At 43.1% G+C, this 25,247-nt stretch overlaps 1 protein-coding gene across 8 annotated transcripts in view; it reads right to left on the bottom strand.

The window, feature by feature from the left end:
• Window positions 1-3,636: 3,636 nt before the first annotated feature.
• Window positions 3,637-25,247, bottom strand: part of LOC311039254 (focal adhesion kinase 1-like) — a 129,629-nt gene continuing 108,018 nt past the window's right edge. For all 8 annotated transcript variants that reach the window (XM_084048986.1, XM_084048987.1, XM_084048984.1 and 5 more), the window contains 6 exons: window positions 14,900-14,939; window positions 13,490-13,593; window positions 10,832-10,987; window positions 9,500-9,580; window positions 8,861-8,946; window positions 3,637-8,052 (listed from right to left, as the gene is read on the bottom strand). In XM_084048986.1, the coding sequence (XP_083905112.1) occupies window positions 7,926-8,052; window positions 8,861-8,946; window positions 9,500-9,580; window positions 10,832-10,987; window positions 13,490-13,593; window positions 14,900-14,939 (594 nt within the window). In that variant the 3' untranslated portion in view covers window positions 3,637-7,925. The remainder of the gene's footprint in view (window positions 8,053-8,860; window positions 8,947-9,499; window positions 9,581-10,831; window positions 10,988-13,489; window positions 13,594-14,899; window positions 14,940-25,247) is intronic.

Raw genomic sequence — 25,247 nt, 5'->3', positions numbered from 1 at the left:
ACCCGTATACAGTGTGAGATCTCTCAAGTCCTTTGACAAAGGCCTTCTGGTTGTACCTAAGACCAGACTCAAAACGATGGGTGACTTTGAAGTGGTTGCTCCCACTCTGTGGAACACTTTAGTTATACAGTTTTAAATTCCTCTGTAAACTACCGGTAAAGTTATTACGTCAAGCAGTATATTTCCCAGAAGGAAGAAACTGAGGACATGGTTTTGACAGACAACTGTGAGCTGCTTTCTTTGTAATGTGTTGGAATGGACAGACTGGATAGGCTGGTTAACTACAGACAATAGCCAATGATGTACAATGGTTATTTGCACTCATGACTCAAGGCTTGCCAAAGATTGAGAAAAAAAAGGGGAAGTCTGCACACGAAGTGTGGGGACTTTCCCTCTTTTTCCTGATATACGTATTGTTGTCCAGCACCCGATTAATTGTTTTAGGATGTGCGTGCTTACCCCTCGTTCTTACCAAAGATTGAGCCAGGTGTGAGAGGCCAGCATATTAGTCCAGCACAAACAACGTTTGTATTCACTTTAATACAATATTGAGGCTTTTGGGTGAATATACCAGATCTACCGCGTATTACTGGAATGCAACTAGATTGGCTATTTATGGCAAAGATATTTGAGGGGAAAAGGAGGGGACCTAATATAGACCCCTGGGGGACAATAAAGTATAGAATTTAAGTGGTTAAATAGACGCCCTGCCTGTTAGTGGTAGCCAATGGAAATGATCATGGTGAGAGAGGCACAGAATGCCATCAACCACGACTTAAGTCCTGTTTTATCGTTTGACTATTGAAAAAGCAGATCTACAAGCTTGTTGTGAGCTCATTAATAATGTCTGATGTCGTTACGTGTATTAGACGTCTAATTAAAACTGTATAATAAAGTCTCAAGACGACGAGCTGTCAGAGTTTACATTTGGAAGTCACTGTAATGTCCACAAACATTGTGAGAGGCCTGAGATTGCAGGAATGTCCAAGCCAACGTTGGCTAAATGTTGTTAATGTTGGGGTAATTGGCAAATAATTGGCTAATAATAGATACCTGTATGGAGGAGACGATGCTTCCTGTATGCGTGAACTGAGACGGAAAACTTAAGTTGTTGAGATTGCCAAGCTTGTGCCTTAACTATTGTTTGTGTTCAAGAATGTATTGTTAAATGTGAACACAAATAAAGCTATGGAATGTGTGTGTACGTGTAACACCGAAACGGGATACCATACCATTTACCTGTACGGAAGTTTATCAGTAGTATCTGTTCCACCAGTATGACACACCTGTCATTCCACTAAGACCAATCTGTCACAACAGGAGAGATAGAGAGAAAGATAGGGATAAGGATGTGACGCAAAATAAAACCAAAACCAATTTCATTGCACGCACGCACGCACACACGCACGCACGGATAGTACATACTGTAGCTCTGTGTGTGTGTGTGTGTGTGTGTGTGTGTGTGTGTGTGTGTGTGTGTGTGTGTGTGTGTGTGTGTGTGAAATTACCTACCCGGGTTGTATCTTAGAGGACAATGTTTCAAGTGAAAAAATGGCAACAAAAGTAATCAGGAAAGTCAACCAAAGAACAGGAATTCTATTCAGGATCTCCTCTGTGGTCAGTCAGAACACACTGAGGACACTAGGCTGGAGCACACATGGTACTTTGACACCACAAAGGCATTAAAAACAAAGCTTCAGACCTCTCAAACTGGTTAGGTTACTATTTGGCCCACCCACACGCAGAACTCACCTGACCCCTACTCATTATGCTAGGGTGGGATGGCTCAGGGTAGAGGACAGAGTAAAGCAACATGCAATGGGCCTGGTCTTCAAGATACACAAGGAAATAGGGATACCCATGTACCTGTCAGACTACTTCTATATAGCGTAAAAGACACGCACAAAGCACAACACCAGAGGGAGCTCCACTCAGGGACGTGCACAGATAGGCTCTAGGTGGTTCTAGAGCACCTGCCCTTTGCCCTCTTGACCAGAAGTGCCCTTTTGAAAAAAAGAAAGAAAAAAGTTTTTTTTTTCCAGTTTACAGTCTTCAACAGGGGGTCCGGGACCCCTAGGGGGTCCTCAGAGTTACTACAGGGGGTCCGCCAAATCTTTATGTGATATTTTTCCTTTTACCATAACCACTCGAAACCTAGCATCCCTTTTCTGAGGAGAACTTTAGCCAAAAATAGCAGATCTACAAGCTCACAACGCCTCGCGCTGCGAGGTGTTGTGGGCTTGTAGATCGGCTATTTTTGGCAAAGAGGTATAGGTGTAGAGGGAAAAAAGAGCAGACCAAGTAAACAAAAAAAAGTATAATTTACTTGAGCACCTGCCCCTCAAAATGTCTGTGCACGCCACTGGCTCCACTGATCTCACTCAACCCAGATTCAGCACAAACATGGGGTTAAATTCGTTCAACTGCTGTGCCATGCCACCAAAATGTGGAATGCCCTTCCAACAAACATCATAGTGTGACTCCTTACCCTCCTTCAAAACTATAAAAGAGCACCTGTCTGCAATTTGTAAAGGGTCCTAGAAAAGCCCTCTAAGCTTAGCACCTAAACGGAAACGATATATTATTGTACGTATGTCTTTAAATGTCTTAATTAATTGAATACACAGGACCACAATGGAAACAAGCCCCTATAGGGCTTTTTGTGTTATCCTTTTAACAATCATTGTAAACCGTACCTCTGTAGAGTCTGCAAACTGTTAATAAAGTATTTATTTAATCAATCAATCAAGCAAGCAAGCAATGTGTGTGTGTGTGTGTGTGTGTGTGTGTGTGTGCGCCCTTCGCATGTAATGCAAGAGACCTGTTGCACACACAGCAAATTAAAGAGCATTTTAACATTATGGAACAGCAGGCCAGGGGAGAACGAGAAGCGTGGATTCTGCCCGCGACAGTATTATAATTGCATTGGGGCACCTCATGTCCCTGCGTGTTCATTTTATTTTTTTCATTAAAGTTTGTATTTAACGTACACAGCACAAAACATAAACCCAACACAAGACAGCACGTGTGTCATGATACTTGCATCTATAGGTTCCTATTAATATATATATATATATATATATATATATATATATATATATATATATATAAAATATTTATTCCAGACCCGTGGGTCCATATACAAAGAAAAAAAGAAGCCTACATGGATTTAGAAAGAGGAAGTCATAATTAAAAACACACACAGCAAAGCACCCTGTCAGGTGGCAAGGTGGTCAGTTGGCTCTCATGCATTGAAGGAGGCATGAGCTCGGCCCTGGCCTCCCTAGGCTGGTGAGGGGAGTGTAGTGCCCAGGATCACTTAGAAAATTGGCACCGGGTGAAAAATAAGGGTTACAAAATCGTGGGATAAAAAAATATATAAAAAAATAAATGTATGTATGTAACATCGCAGCCATTCTAGGGCTAGTACTTGTGTGGAACAATCGGTTAGTCTGGCATCAATTGATTGGACAGCTCCCGTTAAGTAGTTCTTAATTGGGAAACCCAGCCAATGTCATTTATAATTCAATGGTTTCTGTGTAGAAATTCGCTACGAGAGAAAGCTCTCGTCTCCTCCTTCATGAAAAGGTATAGACAGGTAAAATAAAAGATTCACTTTGTTTTATTTCATCGGTTTTATTTATTCCGCTATTTGACAAGATGGCTGACTTGGCCCAGAAGACAAAATATAAACCAGTGCTTACTAGGAGGAGTACTGTACAGTTTACCAGTAAGACACACCAGTATAGCACACCATATACAGTACCAGCATGAGTGGATTCACACACGACAATGAAATGCAAGTATCTCATCTTAAAACCCACAAGACGCAACTATTTGATATTTTCATCACTGCCCAGACATGGAAACCCATCAAAATGTGGATGAGACAGGATTAAAACTAAACAAACATAACGTAACTTTTATTCTGTTCTTGTGCAAATCCACATACTCATACTAACAGGACACTATACCAGCAGGGTCACCAGTATATTCATAACAAATTTGTGTCATATTCCAAGTGTCCAGCAGGGGTCAGAATGAACCAAAAACACAGACGTGCTCCTTTGATTAGCATTTTCAGTTCATTTGTCACTGGCAATGTCAGAGAAACAAAAGTTTAGGTTTTTCTTTGCCCCAAGGGGCACCATTTACACTGTGACACAATTTGGGGACAGTTTCAAAGCATGACACCGGACAAAACACAAATTGTTCCAGTTACGTAACTCCCTCATCTCATGTTTGTTTGGCTTCCCCTGTGTGTGTGTGTGTGTGTGTGTGTGTGTGTGTGTGTGTGTGTGTGTGTGTGTGTGTGTGTGTGTGTGTGTGTGTGTGCGTGTGTGCGTGTGCGTGTAAGTGTGCGTGTGTGTGTGTGTGTGTGTGTGTGAGACACTGCTTGGGGTGACAGAGCAAAGACGTGACATCACTTTGGGTGTCATTTCCTCTGGGATTGGTAGTTATTAGGGGGCAAAATTTTGAATGAAAAAAAATGACGTCAGAGCAAGACATGAGCCAACCACACACACTGAGGGACATCAGCCTGACACACCGTGCAAAAGTGAAACCAGCACAACATCTACACAACTCCCATTCACTTAGGAAGACAGTCACCCATCCATATGCACACAATCCAACAGACCTTTATTTATTCATTAACCACTTATATACTATACTTAGTTGACCAGGGTCCCCCAGAGTTCTATACTCTGTCCCCCTCTCCTTTTCCCCCTCTACACCAAATCTCTGCCGAAAAATACAGTAGCAGTTTTACAAGCTCAAGCTTGTAAAGCTTGTCGATCTGCAGTTTTTGGCGAATGTTCGCCTATTGTGCCATGTCCAGAATAGAGACGGTATGGTTAATGTGGTTAAAAGTACCTCGATGCCCCGGATGCAGATTTGCCAACAAGGCATACCTGGGCTTGACCCGATTCAACAGTTCCACATCGAATCCAGTTGAACCAATTGTACAGTTGTGTGTATAGTTTTTTGGGGGAGTGAAACGACAAAACAAGATACAGTCGGTGTCAAGAGAGGAGAAAGGAGCCATCTTATTGAGCGTTAACGTGGAGGCGATGTGTGCGAGGAAGCCTCTGGGCCTGCAGACAAAACGTTCTTCACAACCTGAAGTCCTAAAAGCGGCTCTGAACCGGAAACAGAGGAAGACAGGAGCTGACACGAGGCGTCGCATCTCACCACTCGAGTGCGTTTTTTTTTTCCGTGTACCATGAAGTTGACGCAGAGGGAAAGGTCATAAATAATTCCATTAACCTTGCCAGGGGCTCAAAGCCCGCTTCTGACGGCACACCTGCCTCGTTGTCAAGGTTTTGAACTTGTTTTCAGTGTTTTTTTTTAATGCCGTTTTCGATGTGGAGTCTACACGTGGGCCCGGCGTTACGCCCGAGGCGTCCCATTACAAGTCACGGTTGGCCTCCCGACTCGTCAAATATGGCCGCATTTTCACGCCATGGCGTGACTATTGTGTTGCCGCGGAAGGGAGAGCGAGGTAAATGGATGATGGATGGAGGAGAGAGAGAGAGGACAAGAGCATCCTCGGCAGCCCCTCCCTCTACGTTTATAAAAGCAGACGTGAAAAAAGGAAGACTAAAGGAGAAGAAGAAGAGAGAGGGAGAGAAGGAGGCGGTCTTCTCCAGGCTCGTGACCAATCACAGATCTTTATTATCTTTTATCGTCTGAAAACCACCAACCCTCTGTTCAGCAATACAACAGGCATGCACGCACGCACACACACACACACACACACACACACACACACACACACACACACACACACACACACACACACACACACACACACACACACACACACACACACACACACACACACACACACACACACTCTCAGCTGAACGCACCATCTTGTCTGATCTGCCATTTAAAGGGAAGAGTCTCCTCCTCCCTGTGCTCTAGAGACGCTGGGATCAAGCAGTGTGACATCCAATCATGTGCCACGTATTGCTTTGTTGCTAGACTGTAGGCCAGGGGTCTTCAACAGGGGGTTCGGGACCCCTCGGGGGTCCCTAGAGTTACTACAGGGGGGGGACGCCAAATCTTTGTGTGATTGGATTTTCGTTTTACATTAACCACTTGAACCCTATTATCTCTATTCTCAACAGAACTTAAGCAAGAGGTTTGGTGTTGGTCTATGAAATCTATGAAAATACAACTTTATACAGTATGTAGTGAGGGGGGGGTCCCTGCTTCATCTCTCTCTCAGCTAAAGGGGGGTCCTTGGCCTGGAAACGTTGAAGACCCCTGCTGTAGGCAAATCTGATTTGTGTCTCAAATATGACCTTTATTAGTACTGACCGCCCAACACTGTCATTCGCAAAGCGATCAGATCGCAATTTGTGCATTCAGACTTTTTTAGTCTGCCTATCTGCATTGGTTGCCGTGGTAACAACGTTAACGACCTAGGCGTGAGTAATGCTCGACCGCTTCAACCCCTCAGGGCTCAATACGGATGTATTGAGCCCTGAATATAGACCCTGAGGGACTATATTCATAGTCTGGCATACTGTACGATGGTGTTGCTTGCCGGTCCACAAGATCACAATGCATTGTGAGCTTGTGGACCGGTTATTGATTTGCAAAAATCAGTTTCCATGTCATTTTCATGTTTTTCTTGATGATGAATCCAATCTGATTCCCATCTGGATAAGCTCAGATTGGATTTTGCGGGGCTGCCAGTGTGAACACAGTCATAGGGCCACGGTCCAACCTATAACATTACACACCGGCTGATCAGTGACATCAGCCCGGCGTTCTGTTTGGCTGTGAATGAAAATATATACCCTCTAATAGCGCACAAATAACCAACCACTGAGTAATACAGAGTGTACCGGTACTGAAGAGGACTGGTATGTTTGCAGTCCATTTACGATGAACAAACAAACAGGTCCCCTCTCCGCTGGCTTGGCACACTAGGATCCCAGGAAGTACTCTACCCACAGAATCAAATGTCAGACAGTTCTTGGATAATATGCTCCGCCCTCAGTCCAATCTACTCCTATTCCAGACCAGAACTCGTGCAGGGACCCCCCGAAATGTTCGTTTCATCTTGAAACCTGTTCAGCTGGGATGATAAGGAGAGCAGTCGTTCTTTACAATGACACCTGGGCTTATTAACCCATTAAGACCGGGAACGCATCTGTGTCACTTTTAGATTTCTTTAGGCTATTCAAAAATAGCAGATATACAAGCTCGTAGCGCGGCTGTAGATCTGCTATTTTTGAAACATCTTGAAAACATTTTCTTTCTTTTTTTCAAAAAACACTTTTAAGAATCGGCCTCAGGTCTTAATGGGTTAAAACAACAAGTTGTGTCTCGTGTAGTCCCCCGTCACACCCCGGTGTCCCCCCATGTCGGGGTCCATAACTTAAAGATATGCTGGTGTAGTCCAGTCCCCATCTACAGTACAACAACGCTCCCGCTCCTGGTTTCCGTTCCAGTCCCAAAGACAGCGGAGGAGCTGCCTCCAATCTCTGATTCAGGAGTTGTTGTTTTTTTTGTCTTTTGTTTTGTTATTCTGTTCTCCTATTACGAGAGTCACAGTGTTTGGGGGGAGATCGAACCTGACAAAGAGTCAGAAAATCGATTCCCCCACGGCTCAGCACAGCAGTCCCTAAACCTCGGAGAAAAACGGATCCAAACTCCCAATGATTCACCAGATCGACCGTTTGTGAAGAATCCTCCTATTTGATTCAGTCAGAAGTAAAGCAGCCTGTTCTTCTCGCCTCAGGAGCCAAAAAGGTTCGACTTCCCCGAGAGCAGAGGAGTCTGTTTATTCGCCACTGTGTGTAACCCTGGTAACCATGGAGCTGCTGTCTGTCTGTCAACCCCAAGCCCAGCCAGATAGAGCTCCTATTGGTCGACACTCCACTCCGCTCCCTCCCTCCCCCGGGGGGCTAGTGTGGGCGGGCCTGGGCCATCATCTTGAGCCGCGATTGGTCGATGACGTCTAGCAGGTTCTTGGCGTCCACTGCGAGGGCGTGTGCTGCCGTCAGCATCTGTTTCTTATAGTCCTGTTGGAGACTGGAGCGGCACACGCACACGCACACGCACACACACACACACACACACACACACACACACAGAAATATTGATCTTGTAGTCCACTTTTTCAAGTCAAGGACCCCCATATTGATATGTATTTAGCTGTGGACCCCCATCTAAAAACATTTTGTGCCAGGGATCCTCAGAAAAAAAGATTTGTTAAAAAAAAACAAAAAGATTCAAAATGTTTCGATATTTAAAAAAAAAATCACACCCTGTGTGAAGGTAGCGGCGCCTTTGATACATTATGTCATCGATATGTGTTTATAATGTGTTTATAGCCATGTGTCACGTAAAGCTTGACCAATCACTTTGTTGACGGGTCTGACCAATCAGAACATTGACGGGTCTGACCAATCAGAACGTTGACGGTGAACACGGACAAAGTCAGGTATAGAGCAGGATCCGCTCTATACCTAAAGGCAGACGTACAAGCTAGCAGCACGAAGTGGCACGCTGTGACCTTGAAGATCTGTTATTTTTGAATAGCCAACATATACATTTATAAAGTAGGACCCCACTTTGAGAACCAATGTCGCAACGAATGCCTGGGTACATTTAGTTAGGTATTAAGATTGCTATGTACTGTACTGTATGTATCAGTGGGCAAGCTGTATTGTCACTCTCATTGTGTGTCATTGGGAACTGATGACAGAGAGCTTGTACTGTAGATCTGCTACTGTTGCTATTTTTGAATTTTAATCCTGAATAGTAACAGTTTTGGAGATATGATCGGGTTTGCGCCCGACAGAGACGAGTTGTAAGTTCGTTTTGTGCTTGAACCTACCTGGTCATCACATACTGTTGAGCTAGCTTCATTTTCCCAATCAGCTCCGCCAAGTCTGAATTCAACAGCTTCTGGGCCATCTCGATCTGTGGGAACATACAAGAAAACTTCAATCCACAAATTGACGTGTTGCAGGGACGTGCACAGATAGACTCTAGGTGGTGCTCGAGCACCTGCCCTTTGCCCTCTTGACCAGAAGTGCCCTTTTGAAAAAGGGTTTACAGCAGGGGTCTGGGACCCCTAGGGGATCCTCAGAGTTACTGCAGGGGGTCCGCCAAATCTTTATGTGATATGATGTTTCTTTTTACCGTAACCACTCGAAACCTAGCATACCTTTTCTGAGGAGAACTTTAGCCAAAAATAGCCGATCTACAAGCCCACATTTGGCAAAGAGGTATAGGTGTAGAGGGAAAAAAGAGCATACCAAGGAAACAAAAAGAAGTATAATTTACTTGAGCACCTGCCCCTCAAAATGTCTGTGCACGCCACTGACGTGTTGTGAATGTGAAATACACTGTAAAGCACATTTGAGTGATCAACTCAATATGATATAATATAATAATATTTCAGTTGAACATTATATTTTCTATTTTACAAGTGTAAAAGTTAATGTTGTGTAAAGTGTGTGTGTGTTCATACCTCTCTGTGTGTGCTGGCAGGAAGTTGTGGGATGGTCTCATCCACGGTAGCCAATAATGTCCTCAACGCAAGGCCCACATCCTGAAAAACACGCACGCACACACACACACACACACACACACATACACATACACATACACACACACACACACACACACACACACACACACACACACACACACACACACACACACACACACACACACGCGAGGTTCTTACATTTTACAAATACATATTCATCATTGGGGAACTTATATTGCGTAACAGTTGTAAATGGTTGAGAAATGCATTGCATTGACACCTGGCCACTTTGCCTCCAAATCTGGGACCTATATATTATTACTATATATTATTACTAATCTGTATACTAGAGTATGTTAATTAAGCAATATTACACGAGAGGGTGTGCGTTATCGTGATTATAGGCACGCCAGTGATGCGGACAGGAACGAGGCAGAGCAGAGTTCCGCAGGCATCGCTGAAGTGATGATTATACAACAGTTACCATCAAAATAAAACATATCGAAATGTATTCATTATTGCGGGACATTTCTCTCTCAAAATAACAACCTTTCTGCGAGTGTTATCTCTGTTATCCTGGAAATAAATGGTGTCCGTCTGACAGAGACAGACATAGTCCTTTGTTTACTCAGCCACGCTAGACAACTTTTCTCAGACTGGATTCTTCAAATTCCATCAACATTGCTGGCCCACAATAACCTACCTGGCCTGGCAGAGACCTACCTGTGCGCCGGGGAGCACTTTTTCTAGTTATATTTGGATTAGTTGTGCCGTCATGCCCGTTTGAAGCACGGGTAGATGGCAATGTCAACCAATCAGATTGCTTCGACTGAACTACCTGTTGTATAATAACAATATACCTAGTATGTGTGCAGTGGTTGGAGGTGGTCTCCCTACTCTTCTATTGAGACGTTTAGTATAGAACCTGGTATAGGGTAGTCAACTACTGCTTGACAATGTCAATAAAGTTATTTGAAGCAGGGACACTAGACAAATTGGCCCACTAGATCAGTTCAGACATCATTGCAAGTATCTCTCTCTCTGTCAGACGAGGGAGACAATGGATATCGTTGCTGTCAGGCAGAAACCTCTTATCTCCATATTCATAACTGTTTTTTCGTAAATTAACGCCCTACTTGATCATACTACGGCGTCACACAAAAGCGTCACAAGTGTCAGACCCACAAGCTTGATATGTGAGCTTGTGGGTCTGACACTTTTGCTGTTTTTGAACATATGAGGTTTCCAACCCAACAGAGACGACATAAAACTTAAGGATTGTAGCTTTAAAAATACAGGTCTCTCGTATACCTTAACCATGGGAACGTATTCCTCCGGGGGTGCGGGCTGGATCTTACTGGACATCTCAATCACAGCTTTGACCAATCCCGTCACGTTCTCGTACACCTTGTCGTTAGAGCGGTCCAGATTGGCCGTGGGGGGCGGGCTTATCTCTTGAGGCTGCAGCTGTGACCAATGAAATTGCAGAGAGAGGACAGTGAGTGGGCAGGCTTACCCTCCAACCAATGAAGAACGAGCAACAAAGCTTGTGTTGTGTCGAATACCAAAACGCTCGGCCCAAAACACAGTCTTAGGTATTCCTAATCGTAGCCTCAGTAAACTATGCCTAAACCTAACCTTACTCTTAAACGTAACTTCAGTAAAACGGTGCCAAAACCTAACCTTATTCCTAAACGTAACCTCAGTAAAACTATGCCTAACCCTATCCTCAGTGAAACAAATACAAGAATACAAGAACCGCTGGTCCCCCCCAAAAAGTGGGGGCGAGTGTGTTTTGGGGCGAGTCTTTTGGTTACTGTTGTGTCATGACAACAAGGTCCTCAGTGAACACAGCGCCATAGTTGTCGCTGCACAGTCGTTCTATATTATAGCCACTGGGTGGCAGTATTGTTAAACAGTGTGGGTGTTGAGTTATGTGCTTTTCAGGTTGACTGTATCCAGGGCTGGGAGCATGTTCGTACACTTCTACTATACATCTACGTCTACTTCTCAGTGCACTGTGTGTAAAAACAAAACTAACCAAAGAAAGCGGGGCAGGAAAAGTGTTTTCCTGCCCCATTCCATGTGCTTTAATTCAAGGGTTCCCAAACTTTTCAGGCCGTGACCCCCAAAAGAATCATATCTGAACTGTGGACCCCCCCATCCCGACAAGCACTTGGAATTGTCGGAGTTGAGGCATTACTTGGTTCCACAGTTAAATATTGTGAAAATAGCCGAACTACCAGCTCTTGTGAGCTTGTAGATCTGCTGTTTTCAACAACAAAAAATGTATAGTATAGTTTGTTAGTTACTTTTGACGTAGTAATGGTCTTATTATTAGTTTTTAGAGGTATTAACTTCTTCCCAATTTACTCATTATGCCAATTGTTTCCTCCCCACACACATTGCTGTGTTGTCACTGCTGTTGCATCCTACTGACTCACCTGCCAGTGAGGATCCCCCACCGGGAGGAAGTAGAGCCCCCGTCCTACTCCTCCCGCCCTACACTCCCTGCTGATAGGTGCCTCCCCAGCTCGTAGTATTTGTATAGACGAATGAATGACTCTTAATCTAAATCATTATTTTTTTATCAACTGCATATTTTTTTTAAGCCGGAGGCTCCGTAGAGGAATCGAACCCCAGTCTCTACAGTGGTGGGAACTTTACCTGTGTGCCACCCGGTCACCTTAACTCATTCACTGCCGCGTAAACATTTTTCTTTTCCAATTACCAAATCTGCCACTGACATAAAAAACGTAATTTTGAAAAAACTTTGATTTTATAAAGATCTCACCGTTCTTCACCTCTCGTAGTGAATATATCATTGTAACATACCCGGATACGGAAATAACGTCAATCTGAAGATCACTCTGCAATGGAGGATCGCGTTAGAAATATTATTGTTCCAGGCGTTAGTTGGGACCCTCCGCCGTCTCGCACGCACGCTTTGTTTACATGCGCGTCCTCGACGGGGCTTCTACGGCACGAAACGTATCAACGTAAGTGGATGGAAGATATGCTGGCACTGAACGTACCCTATTTTAATAAACCTCTGGCACGTGTGTTAATTGGTTAACGTGTATGACACACACACACACGTGCACACACGCACACGCACACACACACACACACACACACACGCTTACCCGCCAGGGCTGGGTCAACAGTAAGGCAGGAGGAGAGGAGGAGGAGGAGAAAGGGAGAGAGAGAGAGCAGCCAAAGAAGAAAAAATAAACATATTAATGCTAATAAGCATTAACAAACATGCCATCTGTGTGTGTGTGTGTGTGTGTGTGTGTGTGTGAGAGAGCATGTGAGTGTTAACACAGTATAATGCATAGAGGTTTTGTGTTAGGAAGTGTGTGTGTGTGTGTGTGTGTGTGTGTGTGTGTGTGTGTGTGTGTGTGTGTGTGTGTGTGTGTGTGTGTGTGTGTGTGTGTGTGTGTGTGTGTGTGTGTGTGCACGCGCGCGTGCGTGTGTGTGTGCATGTGTGTGTGTGTATGTGTGTGTATTAGTATACTTGTGAGGACCAAATGTCCCCACACGTATAGTAGAATATCAGAATACAGACATAGTGAGGGCTGTTTTCCTGGTCCTCAAAGGAAAATAGATGTTTTATGGTTGAAAAAAGTGTTTTTTTAGAGATTTAGGAAAAGGTTGGGGTTGGGTTTAGGATCAGGATTGGACATTTCGAGGTTGAGGTTAGGGTTGGGGGGGTTGGAATTAAGAGTTAAACATGATTTACAATTAGTTGCGTTGCCAGTGTCTTGCACCGAAAAATAGCTGATCTATAAGTATTATAGATCAGCTATTTTTCGGTGAAAATGGCAAAATTTATAAGAGATGACATTCATAAAACACTGCTGTCCTAAAATGTTGATGTGCTCACAAGTATAGCAATACAGACGTGTGTGTGTGTGTGTGTGTGTGTGTGTGTGTGTGTGTGTGTGTGTGTGTGTGTGTGTGTACCTTGAGTCCATCATTATAACCGTCTCCAGTGGACAAACAGGCCAGGCTGCCCAGGTGACCTGGAGCCCCTGGTCTGGGGGGTTTCTTAGGGGGAGCCACATGTTCTATGGAAAAACAACATTAAAACGACACTCAATAACATGTAAGTAACATTCTAATAACGTACCGCATAACATTCAAAACATTCAAATAACTCTCTCAATTAACATTCGAGTCACATTTGAAAATGTTCAAATCATCACTTAACTTTCAAACAATGACATGTAATATGTCAGATACTGTAACATTCAAAATGACACTGGACATTCAAATGAAAACACACAGTAAAATATACCATAACGCTTAAAAACATTCAAATGTCACTTAAACACACACACACACACACACTCTAGTCAGTTACAAAATAGACAATAGGCGGAATCAGAGGAGTGTGAGTATTTGTGTGTGTGTGTGTGTGTGTGTGTGTGTGTGTGGGTATGTGTGTGTGTGTGTGTGTGTGTGTGTGTGTGTGTGTGTGTGTGTGTGTGTGTGTGTGTGTGCGCGCGCGTGCATGTGCGTGTGTGTGCATGCATGCTTGAAAGACAGAGAGAGTGAGAAGTGAGAGTCAAACAGAGATGTTCAGTAAACATGGAGAGATAAAGAGATTCAAATAATGACATGGAATATCATATACAGTAACATTTAAATGACACACGACATTCAAATGATAACATCCAGTAAAATATACCATAACACTTGAACACACACACACACACACACACACACACACACACACACACACACACACACACACACCCTAGTCAGTTAGAACAGTGGTTTTCAACCATTGGTCCGGGGACCACCAGTGGTCCTTGAGGGGGTACCAGAAGGTCCCCAGCGAAATTAGTTATCATAGCATCACAATCATTTTAACCGCTTAATAGCCTTGGCTATTCAAAAATATCAGATATACAAGCTCATAGCGCGGCACCGAGTGCCGCGCTATGAGCTTGTAGATCTGCTATTTTTGAAAAACCTTTAAAAAAGTGTGCATAACCTTTGAATATTTATATTTTTTTAAAGCAAAAAATGAACTGATATCTTTTGCTTCTGGCGGTCCCTGGCACAAAACTTTTTCAGACGGGGGTCCGCGGCCAAATGTATAACAATTTAGGGGTCCTTGGGGCATGAAAAGGGTTGAAAACCACTGAGTTAGAAAATAGAAAATCTAGGGAATCAGAGGAATGTGTGTGTGTGTGTGTGTGTGTGTGCGTGCGTGCATGCGTGAAAGACAGAGAGTGAGGAGTGCGAGTGAAACAGAAGATGTTCAGTAAACATGGAGAGATAAAGACAGACTTGACAGAAACAAAACAATGGTGGTGGTTGTTGTCAGACTGTGTAATTACATGCAGAAGGGGATCCGTCTATTACCTGGCTTGCCAACGGGTTGGTATATGTGCTGGTTTCCCGTCTGCACAAACAAACAAAGCAACAAAAAAAAATGCACACTGGTTATAAAAATACCCACACAGCACACACACAACAAGTAGTATACTCTGGTACAGGAATAGCAGCTTTGCAAGCCTGTGGTGTAAAGTAACTAAGTACATTTACTTTTTAAGGTATTTTGACTTTACTGGAGTATCTTTTTTTTTTAACCCATTAAGGCCTGAGGCGATTCTTAACAATGTTTTCTAAATCCCAACAGATTTTTGAAAAACTTTTTTTTTTTTTCAAGATTTTTCAAAAATTGCAGATCTACAAGCTCATGGCGCGGCACTCGGTGCCGCGCCATGAGCTTGTATATCTGCTATTTTTGAATAGCCAAAGAAATCTAAAGTGACACAAATGCGTTCCAGGTCTTAATGGGTTAAATGTACTAGAGATTACCACTACTATCTCAGGGGCAAATGTTGTGCTTTTACTTCACTACAATTATTAGAAAACTTTAGGCACTATAGTTACTTTGTAGATTTTGATTATTACCACAAAACATACATTAACCGTTTCAGCCCTATACACTTCAGCTATTCGAAAACAACAGATCTACAAGGTCACGACGCAAGTACATCTGTTATTTTCTCAAGATTTTGTATACATTTTGATAAATTGTGAAATGGGACATTCTGCATAATGAGTACTTTAACTTTTGGTACTTCACGTATATTTTGATGCCAATGCTTTTGTACTATTACTTAACTAAATTTGTAAATACAGGTCTCTTACTTTCTACATTGTAGTATTGATACTTTTTACTAAAGTAAAAAAAATGTGAGTACTTCTTCCACCACTGGTACTCCGGTACAGGAATAAACAGCTTTGCAGCAAAATTCTTTTTTTTTCTCCCCCAAATAAACAAGAACAGTTTTTGTGAACGGAAGAATGTCTTCCGTGTATAATTATTTTAACTCGCAACAATGCAATGCACCAGGACATTGTTAGCGGACTAATTATGCTCGCAAACATAATCCCCAGGGTAAGGAAAGTTTCCAGTCCAACAAGCACCATGAGCTGTTTTTGGCAAAGCCATTCCAGAAGGATCCATTCCAAAGTTATGTGATGACAGTTTCGTATCCAGACGCAAGTCTTTATTGTTTGAATCACTTTTTTAAGCCATACATTCTTCGTCACACGACGACGAATCTACAAGCTCGCAACACGTCACGCTGCGACGCGTTGTGAGCTTATGGATCTGCTGCTTTTTTTTTTTGTTGCTATTTTTGAAAATCGCCACAAAAAAATCGATTAAATCTTTAGATTAAAGATTTGGGATTTTTGGGGGGAAATTTGCCCAAAATAGGGGAGGCTTGGGGTTGATGTGGTTAAACGGCAGAGTGGAAAGACGAGAGGACGAGGAAGCAGAGAGAAGGTGTGAGATGATGAGACACATTCCGTTGAGCTGGAATAATGAACCCGTGATGTTCTGATCAGGTTTGATCAGATCAGCATCATCAAAGTGTTGCCGGTAGTGTTGATTTCGTCGGCTAAAACTACGACGAAAAATGTTCGTCGACTACCTTTTTTCACTGAAAACGAAATAAAAACGAAATAAAAACTAAGCTATGATGACTAAAACTAAGACTAAATATACTGACAATTTCGCAAAAGCAAATAAAAACTAGACTAAAATGTTAGTGAGGGATCTAGTGGAGAAGAGATCCAGTAGAACTAAAAGACAAGTCATTTTATGTTTGGTTGCGCTCGGGTGTTGTGCTCTGAAAATAGCAGATCTACAAGCTCACAACGCGTCGCGACGCGTTGTGAGCTTGTAGATCGGCTATTTTCAGCATTCAACCAAGTGTAAAATCAGCCATTACGGCACCCTCAAGTCACCGCCAAAATACATTTTAGTCGACTAAATCAACTGTAGATTTAGTCGAGTAAAACTAGACTAAAACTAAAACATTTCAGATGACTAAAGTATGAGTAAAACTAAATGGAATTTTATTCAAAAGGCTATGACTAAAACTGAACCAAAATTTGTTGTCAAAATCAACTCTAGTTGCCGGGAGCGAACACTTAATGATGGTGGCAAGGAGAAACACCCCTTAAAACGGGTAGAAACCTGGAGCAGAACCAGGTTCTGGGTGGACGGCCATCTGCCTGACCAGATGGGTTGAGAGAGGAGAGAGAAGAAGAGAGAATTAAGAGAGAAGAGAGAAGAAGAAGAGAGAATTAAGAGAGAAGAGAGAAGAAGAAGAGAGAATTAAGAGAGGAGAGAGAAGAAGAGAGAATTAAGAGAGAAGAGAGAAGAAGAAGAGAGAATTAAGAGAGAAGAGAGAAGAAGAAGAGAGAATTAAGAGAGGAGAGAGAAGAAGAGAGAATTAAGAGAGAAGAGAGGAGAGAGAAGAAGAGAGAATTAAGAGAGAAGAGAGAAGAGAGAAGAGAGAATTAAGAGAGAAGAGAGAAGAAGAAGAGAGAATTAAGAGAGGAGAGAGAAGAAGAGAGAATTAAGAGAGGAGAGAGAAGAAGAAGAAGAGAGAATTAAGAGAGAAGAAGAGAGAATTAAGAGAGAAGAAGAGAGAATTAAGAGAGGAGAGAGAAGAAGAAGAGAGAATTAAGAGAGGAGAGAGAAGAAGAGAGAATTAAGAGAGAAGAGAGGAGAGAGAAGAAGAAGAGAGAATTAAGAGAGGAGAGAGAAGAAGAAGACAGAATTAAAAGAGGAGAGAGAAGAAGAAGAAGAGAGAATTAAGAGAGGAGAGAGAAGAAGAAGAGAGAATTAAGAGAGAAGAGAGGAGAGAATTAAGAGAGAAGAGAGAAGAAGAAGAGAGGAGAGAGAAGAAGAAGAGAGAATTAAGAGAGGAGAGAGAAGAAGAAGAGAGAAGAGAGAATTAAGAGAGGAGAGAGAAGAAGAAGAGAGAATTAAGAGAGGAGAGAGAAGAGGAGAGAATTAAGAGAGAAGAGAGAAGAAGAGAGAAGAGAGAATTAAGAGAGGAGAGAGAAGAAGAAGAGAGAATTAAGAGAGAAGAGAGAAGAAGAGAGAAGAGAGAATTAAGAGAGGAGAGAGAAGAAGAAGAGAGAAGAGAGAAGAAGAAGAGAGGAGAGAGAAGAAGAAGAGAGAATTAAGAGAGGAGAGAGAAGAAGAAGAGAGAAGAGAGAAGAAGAAGAGAGGAGAGAGAAGAAGAAGAGAGAATTAAGAGAGGAGAGAGAAGAGGAGAGAATTAAGAGAGAAGAGAGAAGAAGAGAGAAGAGAGAATTAAGAGAGGAGAGAGAAGAAGAAGAGAGAATTAAGAGAGAAGAGAGGAGAGAATTAAGAGAGGAGAGAGAAGAAGAGAGAATTAAGAGAGAAGAGAGGAGAGAGAAGAAGAAGAGAGAATTAAGAGAGGAGAGAGAAGAAGAGAGAACTAAGAGACAAGAGAGGAGAGAGAGAGAGAGAGAGAGAGAGAGAGAGAGAGAGAGAGAGAGAGAGAGAGAGAGAGAGAGAGAGAGAGAGAGAGAACATAGTATGTCTACTTTAGCAAGTACAGTATAGTAGAATATTATTTGACACAATGGAACATTATACAGTGCTAGGCCGGAGGCCGGTTGCCCGGTACTCGGGAACGATGCAAGTTGGGAACGATGCAAATAGGGAAATGCATGCCCCGCCCTGTTATGCATTACCCCGTTTTGTGCCCATATATGGAGATCTCTGTATCCGTCCGTCTGCCTGTGTCCCTTCAATGCCCATATATGGAGATCTGAATATAGATCTGACGTTCCAAAAGTTTCAAAGTGCCTCGGCACTTCAGTGGAACATCAGAGGATTGTCCATGCCTTGTCAGGGAGAAAGGGGGGGGGGGGGTTGCCAGGTGTGAAATGGTGCCGGGTGTGAATTTGCCTGATTTTGGCCAATTGACCACACCTGGCAAATCAGGCAGGACAATGAGGAGGAAAAGACTTTAACAGGGAAAGAGAAGTGTGAAGAGGTCAGATGGCATTGTCTATCCTTGTCCCTTTTATGCCCATAGACCATATTCACACGGCGGCCATGTTGCTATTAAGTCAATGACGTGCCAATGTTGAATTCCAAAATGGCCGCCGTGTGAATATGGTCTATAATATGGAGATCCCTGATGTTATCAGTACAGAATCAGAATCATCTTTATCGTCACATCACATGTTTTACAGGTGTAAAACAGTGGGCGAAATTTAGTTTTTGTGCAAGCTCCATCGTTTTGTTATTTCCATAAAAGAGAAAGGGAAGAAGAAGAATGGGGGGGAGGGAGAGAGATAAATACATTTAAAAGGGTACATGGCCATATATGGTCATACCTATATATGGGAATATCGGGGGGGGATCTGCCTTTCTGGACAACTGAATCTCCATATATGATACAGTTACATGACAAATAAACTTACATATTTGCATCTACGCACACACCGTGGACTACGCACGAGGCGTGGCACGACAGAGGGAATTGGGAAAAGTTGGGTAGAGTTGTAGAAGAGGTGGAAAAGTCCTTGTGCGGTGGTAAACATCTGTGGAGAACGTGTGGAGAATGTGTCTGAGGAGTGCAAACTGACTGTAGCCTGACACTCAGCCTGAATTCTCATTTTGTTTCGTGCAGGGGCGGACTGGGCATATGGCATACCGGGCATATGCCCGGTGGGCCACTGGGCCAGTGGGCCACAAAGAAAAAAAAAAGGAAAAAATCAAGCTTCGGCTGGGGTTGCCATGGCAATCAAACTGGCTTATTTGGGCCACGGCCAGAGCCTTTTCTGGCGTTTCTGGACAACCGCCTGTCTGTCTGACCGACTCGACGGCGTGCACTCAACTCCCTTGTGTCGGTGGCGACGTGCGCGCTGAATTTTAAGTCGGTCGGTCGAATGGTACGTACGTACATACAGAGATTCCGTGCATTTATTGCAAGATATCCTACATTACATAACATCTACATAATGATGTATCTATTAGTGATGAGCGGGTCGGGTTTTTTCATGACCCGTCCCGCCCCGCGACGGAACCCAACCCGCCTCAACCCGCCCCGCGAACCCATATATAAATCTATGGCTCAACCCGCCCCGCGACCCGCAATTTTTTTTTTATTCTGTAAAATCATGGTTAGAAAATAATCCCCAAGTGTATTCAAACTGTTTTATTGTTATTATTCTTATTCTTATTAGGAATAAAGACAAAACAAGAGCATGTGATTATTTTTATTTTTTTTGCGTGTGAGAGCGGCTGACCCGCTCACCCACAGCCCGCATAATTGCCTCTGAAATAATTGCCTCTGACTCGACCCACCCGCGCCGCGGGTTGACCCGCGGGTCCCGCGGGTTACGGGTCGACCCGCTCATCACTAGTATCTATTTAATTTTAAAAATCCTAACCTTAACCAAATATGATAAATTAGCATGCATGTTTAATGTAAAACAGTAGAACATCTGCTCTGACTAAGATTTGATCTTGTCTAGTTATGTAAGGGGGGGGGGGGGGGGGGGCTACATTTTACAGCAACATTGGAGAAACACAGGTAATGCAGAGAGAGAGAGATTAGGGGAATGATATTCAGCAATGCTCTGGCCGGGCGGGGAATCAAACCGGGGACTTGATGATGATCAGGGCATTTTGTGGCCCGTGTGGTACTGTATGCACCCACCTAACCACCTGGGTGTTGGGTCGTCCAGTGATTTGATACCCTTGATCTTAAACCAGGGGTCTTCAACGTTTTCAGGCCAAGGACCCCCTAGCTGAGAGAGAGATGAAGCAGGGACCCCCTACTCTATATTGTATACAATTGTGTTTCAGATTCAAGTTTTTTTTTTACTTAGTCTTAGTCTGCTCTTTTTTTCCCTCTACACCTATAGCCTCTTTGCCAAAAATAGCCGATCTACAAGCTCTCAACGCCTCGCAGCGCGAGGCGTTGAGAGCTTGTAGATCTGCTATTTTCGGCTAATGTTCCCCTCAGAAAAGGAATTCTAGGGTTCAAGTGGTTAATGTAAAAAAAAAGAGAACTCCTATCACACAAAGATTTGGCGGACCCCCTATAGTAGCTCTGAGGACCCCCTAGGGGTCCCGGACCCCCTGTTGAAGACCCCTGTCTTAAAGGAATGCTGCAGATCTGTGGAGTGGTAAACGTAATGTCCATACTGTATATGTTGTGACATATGTAACATACTGTACAGAACATAGAATACATAGTGTGGGTTCTTGTGCCTGCAGTGTTTTTCTCTCGCAGGAGGAGGAAGAGACAGAGAGGGTTTAGGAAACCTCTGTGCCACGGAACTGTTATGGTCTGACAACCACAAACACCCAAAATACAGCATTACACACACACACACACACACACACACACACACACACACACACACACACACACACACACACACACACACACACACACACACACACACACACACACACACACACACACAAATACACACAGCCGCATGCATGAAAAAAAAACATTCTTTCCCCTAAGACACACACAGTCGTACATGTATACACACTCGTACATGTACACACACACACACACACGCGCACGTGCACGCGCACGCGCACACGCACACACACACGCACACACACACACACACGCGCACGTGCACGCGCACGCGCACACGCACACACACACACACACACACACACACACACACACACACACACACACACACAGTGCACGGGGGAGATTTTCCCCACCACAAACCACAGCCATTCAATGGGAGGATGATAAACATGGAGATGAACGGCAGAGACCAAAATATGGAATCCATGGCAGCTTCACACGCTTTCTGCCTTCCACTGGATTATGTCCTATAAGTACTACAGTACCAAAGTATACAATATGTCCTACAAACCCTACAGAACCACAGAATACAGTATACACTTTACAATATGTCCTACAAACTCTACAGAACCACTGTTTATAGCAGTGGTTCTCAAACCTTTTCATGTCAAGGACCCCTAAAATGATGAGAATTTAGTCGCGGACCCCCGTCACAAATATTTTGTTCCAGGAACCCCCAGAAGCAAAGATTTGAGTTACAAATGTTTGCTTAAAAATATATATATTCAAAAGGTTTGCACACATTTTGGTTTGGTTATTTGATAGAAACAGAACATAGAAACAGAAGACATTGCTCTCGCATTAATAATCTCTGGTAGGCAGGTTTCTGAACTGTCCACAACCATCCTCTGAGACATAAAGTGAGAAGACAGAAATGATGCCATCTTATAGTGTCTTAACATTAGTGAGGACCATTCATATGATGATAGGTTGAAAATGGGTGAAGTGATCCTTTAACCATGAAGATAATCGACCTAAGGCTTGTAGATAACACATTCCACATAACTGTTGCAGAGTATAAAAACGAGTCCTGTGCCATACAGCCTGGAAACTGCCTTTTGTGACCCACATCGACTAGACGTTTTTCCAATATGGAGAGACAACTTATTATCTGCTAAGCGGGTGCTGATTTTGCGGAGTTCTGCGCTAAGTAATGTTTCTACCTCTAATTGATCATGATGAGAGACTAGGAGAGCTGAATCATCAGCAAAAAAGGAGCAGGTTACAATCAAAAGGCTGACTTCATGTCGTTCATGACGTTGATGTAACGTCGGGGATGAACTGGACTGTACAAGCTGCGGCAGCATGGAGCAAATCAAGCCTCCAAGCGAGCTGCGGGCGACGGGCAACGTTGATGATAATTGGACAAAGTTTAAGCAACGGACGTAGTTGAGACGCAACAACTGAGAGATTAACTGAACACCTGTCTTTACTGTTTATCCCGTTAAAGGCCTGAGGCCGATTCTACAAATGTCTTCTAAAAATCCTAACAGTTTATTGGAAAAAAACCTATGATACATATCAAGGAGCCCCGAAATTATATGTAGTTGACCGCGGACCCCCATCTCAAAATATTTTGTTCCAGGGACCCCCGGAAGCAAAGATTTGAGTTACAAATGTTCGCTTTAAAAAATATATATATTCAAAGATTTGCACAAATTTTCACGATTTTTCAAAAATAGCAGATCTACAAGCTTGTATATCTGCTATTTTTGAAGAGCCAAAGAAATCTAAACATGACACAGATGCGTTCCCGGTCTTAATGGGTTAACCACTTAAACCCTCTATTTGACCCGAGTTGGCTCTGTACTTGGTCCTCTCTTTTTCCCTCTACATTAAAATCTCATCGACACGGTTTGCGCCGCGTCGTGTGAGCTTGTAGATCGGCGTTTTTCGGCGAATGCACCCTCCCAGAATAGGAATGCTCAAGGTTCAAACAGTTGTATAGCTTGTTGTTTGTGACTGCAGCGCGACTGTCATCCAAGTTTCTTTGAGACCAAACGCCACAGCATTTAGTGCTCCTGGCCTGGACGTTATCACACCCTGAGCCTTAGAAAGCTCCGTCTCTCTCTACTGTGTAATTACACAGAGGCAGACAGATCGGGGCAGGGCCCAGTAAACCAGCGGCTGCTATAGCCTAGCGCGCTGCTTTACTGTGGCACATGATGCGAGCCCAGGGGAGACAAGATGGCTGCTGGGTGTCGTCCCCCCCCCAGGGATCTTTGACGGGGGTCCCCGACGCATAGTGAGCTTGTAGATCTGCCATTTAATATATATATATACATGTTTTTTAATCAGAAATTATACAAGCTTGTAGAGTGGCTATTTTGGAATAAAATGATGTTGTAAAACAAAACAAAAACTACCAAACAAAATTAAAATATTTAACACATTGCCCACCAAAAACACTTATAAACGTTTTTGAGAATTTAGCTATTTAGCTTACGTTTATAAACGTTTTTGGCAAAAAAAACAAAAAAAAACTAAAATTATCTTTTATTTGTGTTTTTTTTTCCGTTCGTCACAAAGAACCAGGAGATAACATTTTCCAAAAAGTTACTGCTCCATTCACTTCAATGTTAAAAAATAAACAGACAAAAAAAATGACATTTTTTCCTATGTTTTACCATTTAAACCCCTGGCAGAGGCTACAGACTGTTCCAGAGAAACTCTGGCAGTCAACAATGCAAATCTTCTCTTATGGAGGTCCCTGGCACAACCTATTTTCAGATGGGGGTCCGTGGCCAAATATGTCCTTGACATGAAGATGTTTGAGACGCACTGTTCTCGCAGCAGCGTTCTATTAATAAAGGGGCAAAACGGACAAAAAAAAACATTCCTGTGAGAATCCGTTGACCTTTCAGCCGTGACCTAAGCAACCGCCCGGATAACGGGTCACACTTCCTGTTGCTGGGCCAATCTAATCAAAACAAACACGAGGCTTCAGCCAATGAGAGATCGGGTCTAACGAGGCTCTGACAGCGTTTATCTGGAGCAGAAGTCCTCATTGCTTAAAAACATAAACAGCACTAGAAGGAAAAAAACATAATTTACTATATTTTGAAAATGTTCTTTTTATGACACTTCTGAGCACAAAAACAAAGATATTTCTGTTCTATTAGATGACAGGGACAGACAGGAAATAGACCATAGAGATAGAATGGAATAGAGCACCCAAGTCTGACATCACTGCCGCTAGAGGGCGCTATCACCCTGGGTCACGTAATCTTTTGTATTGGATTTCCCATAAGGGAATCTTCGATCGCGTCACATAAGAACTGTGTTCCAGAAATAAACAAATCAGCCGGGGCGATTTTACTCATATAGATATGAAGCATCAACTGATGGTGAAAAAAGTACTAATTTATCCAAAGGGTTAATATATATATTTTTTTTCCTACAAACACAGCCATGATCAAATGTACAGTAACTCATAGACGACACATATCTGACAAAATCTCCGGGGTTCTTATATGACGCGATCGATGTCACAACTACATGTAGTCCAAGGCTTTGATCAGGAAAATACGATTTGTTTCTCGAATCTGGTCTCTAGTTCCGACTCTGACTGACACTGTTCATTTGCCAGTGATCAGATGTGTAATTCAGACATCGTTCCTATCTGCATTGGTTGCCGTGTTATAATGATGTAACGACATCGACGTGAGTGAATAATGCTTCACTTAAAATCTGTCGTACGATGGTGTCGCTCACCGAAACAGCAGATCTACAAGTTCACAACGTGTTGCAATGTGACGTGTTAGCAAAAATCATGTGTTTTTTTTTTGTTGCTGTTCAGTCTCAATAAAAACTGATTCTGATTCCTATCTGTACACAAAACTGCCAGTGTGAACATAGCCGAAGAGATGGGAAGAGAGACAGTGAAGGTGTAGAGAAAGAGTACTCGCTATGTCCCTGGTACGAATCCCCCCCGCCTCCCCATCACCCAGCTCTTTAACTCTTCAATAAAGAAGGGAACTCAAATACAAAGCAAATGGGTAAATTAATGAAAC

Source organism: Gymnoscopelus microlampas (genome assembly GCF_963454915.1).
Source record: "Gymnoscopelus microlampas genome assembly, chromosome: 3".
NCBI classification, from domain to species: Eukaryota; Metazoa; Chordata; class Actinopteri; order Myctophiformes; family Myctophidae; genus Gymnoscopelus; species Gymnoscopelus microlampas.
The sequence above is the reverse complement of the archived record's forward strand: the minus strand, read 5'-3'. Positions and strand labels throughout refer to the sequence as shown.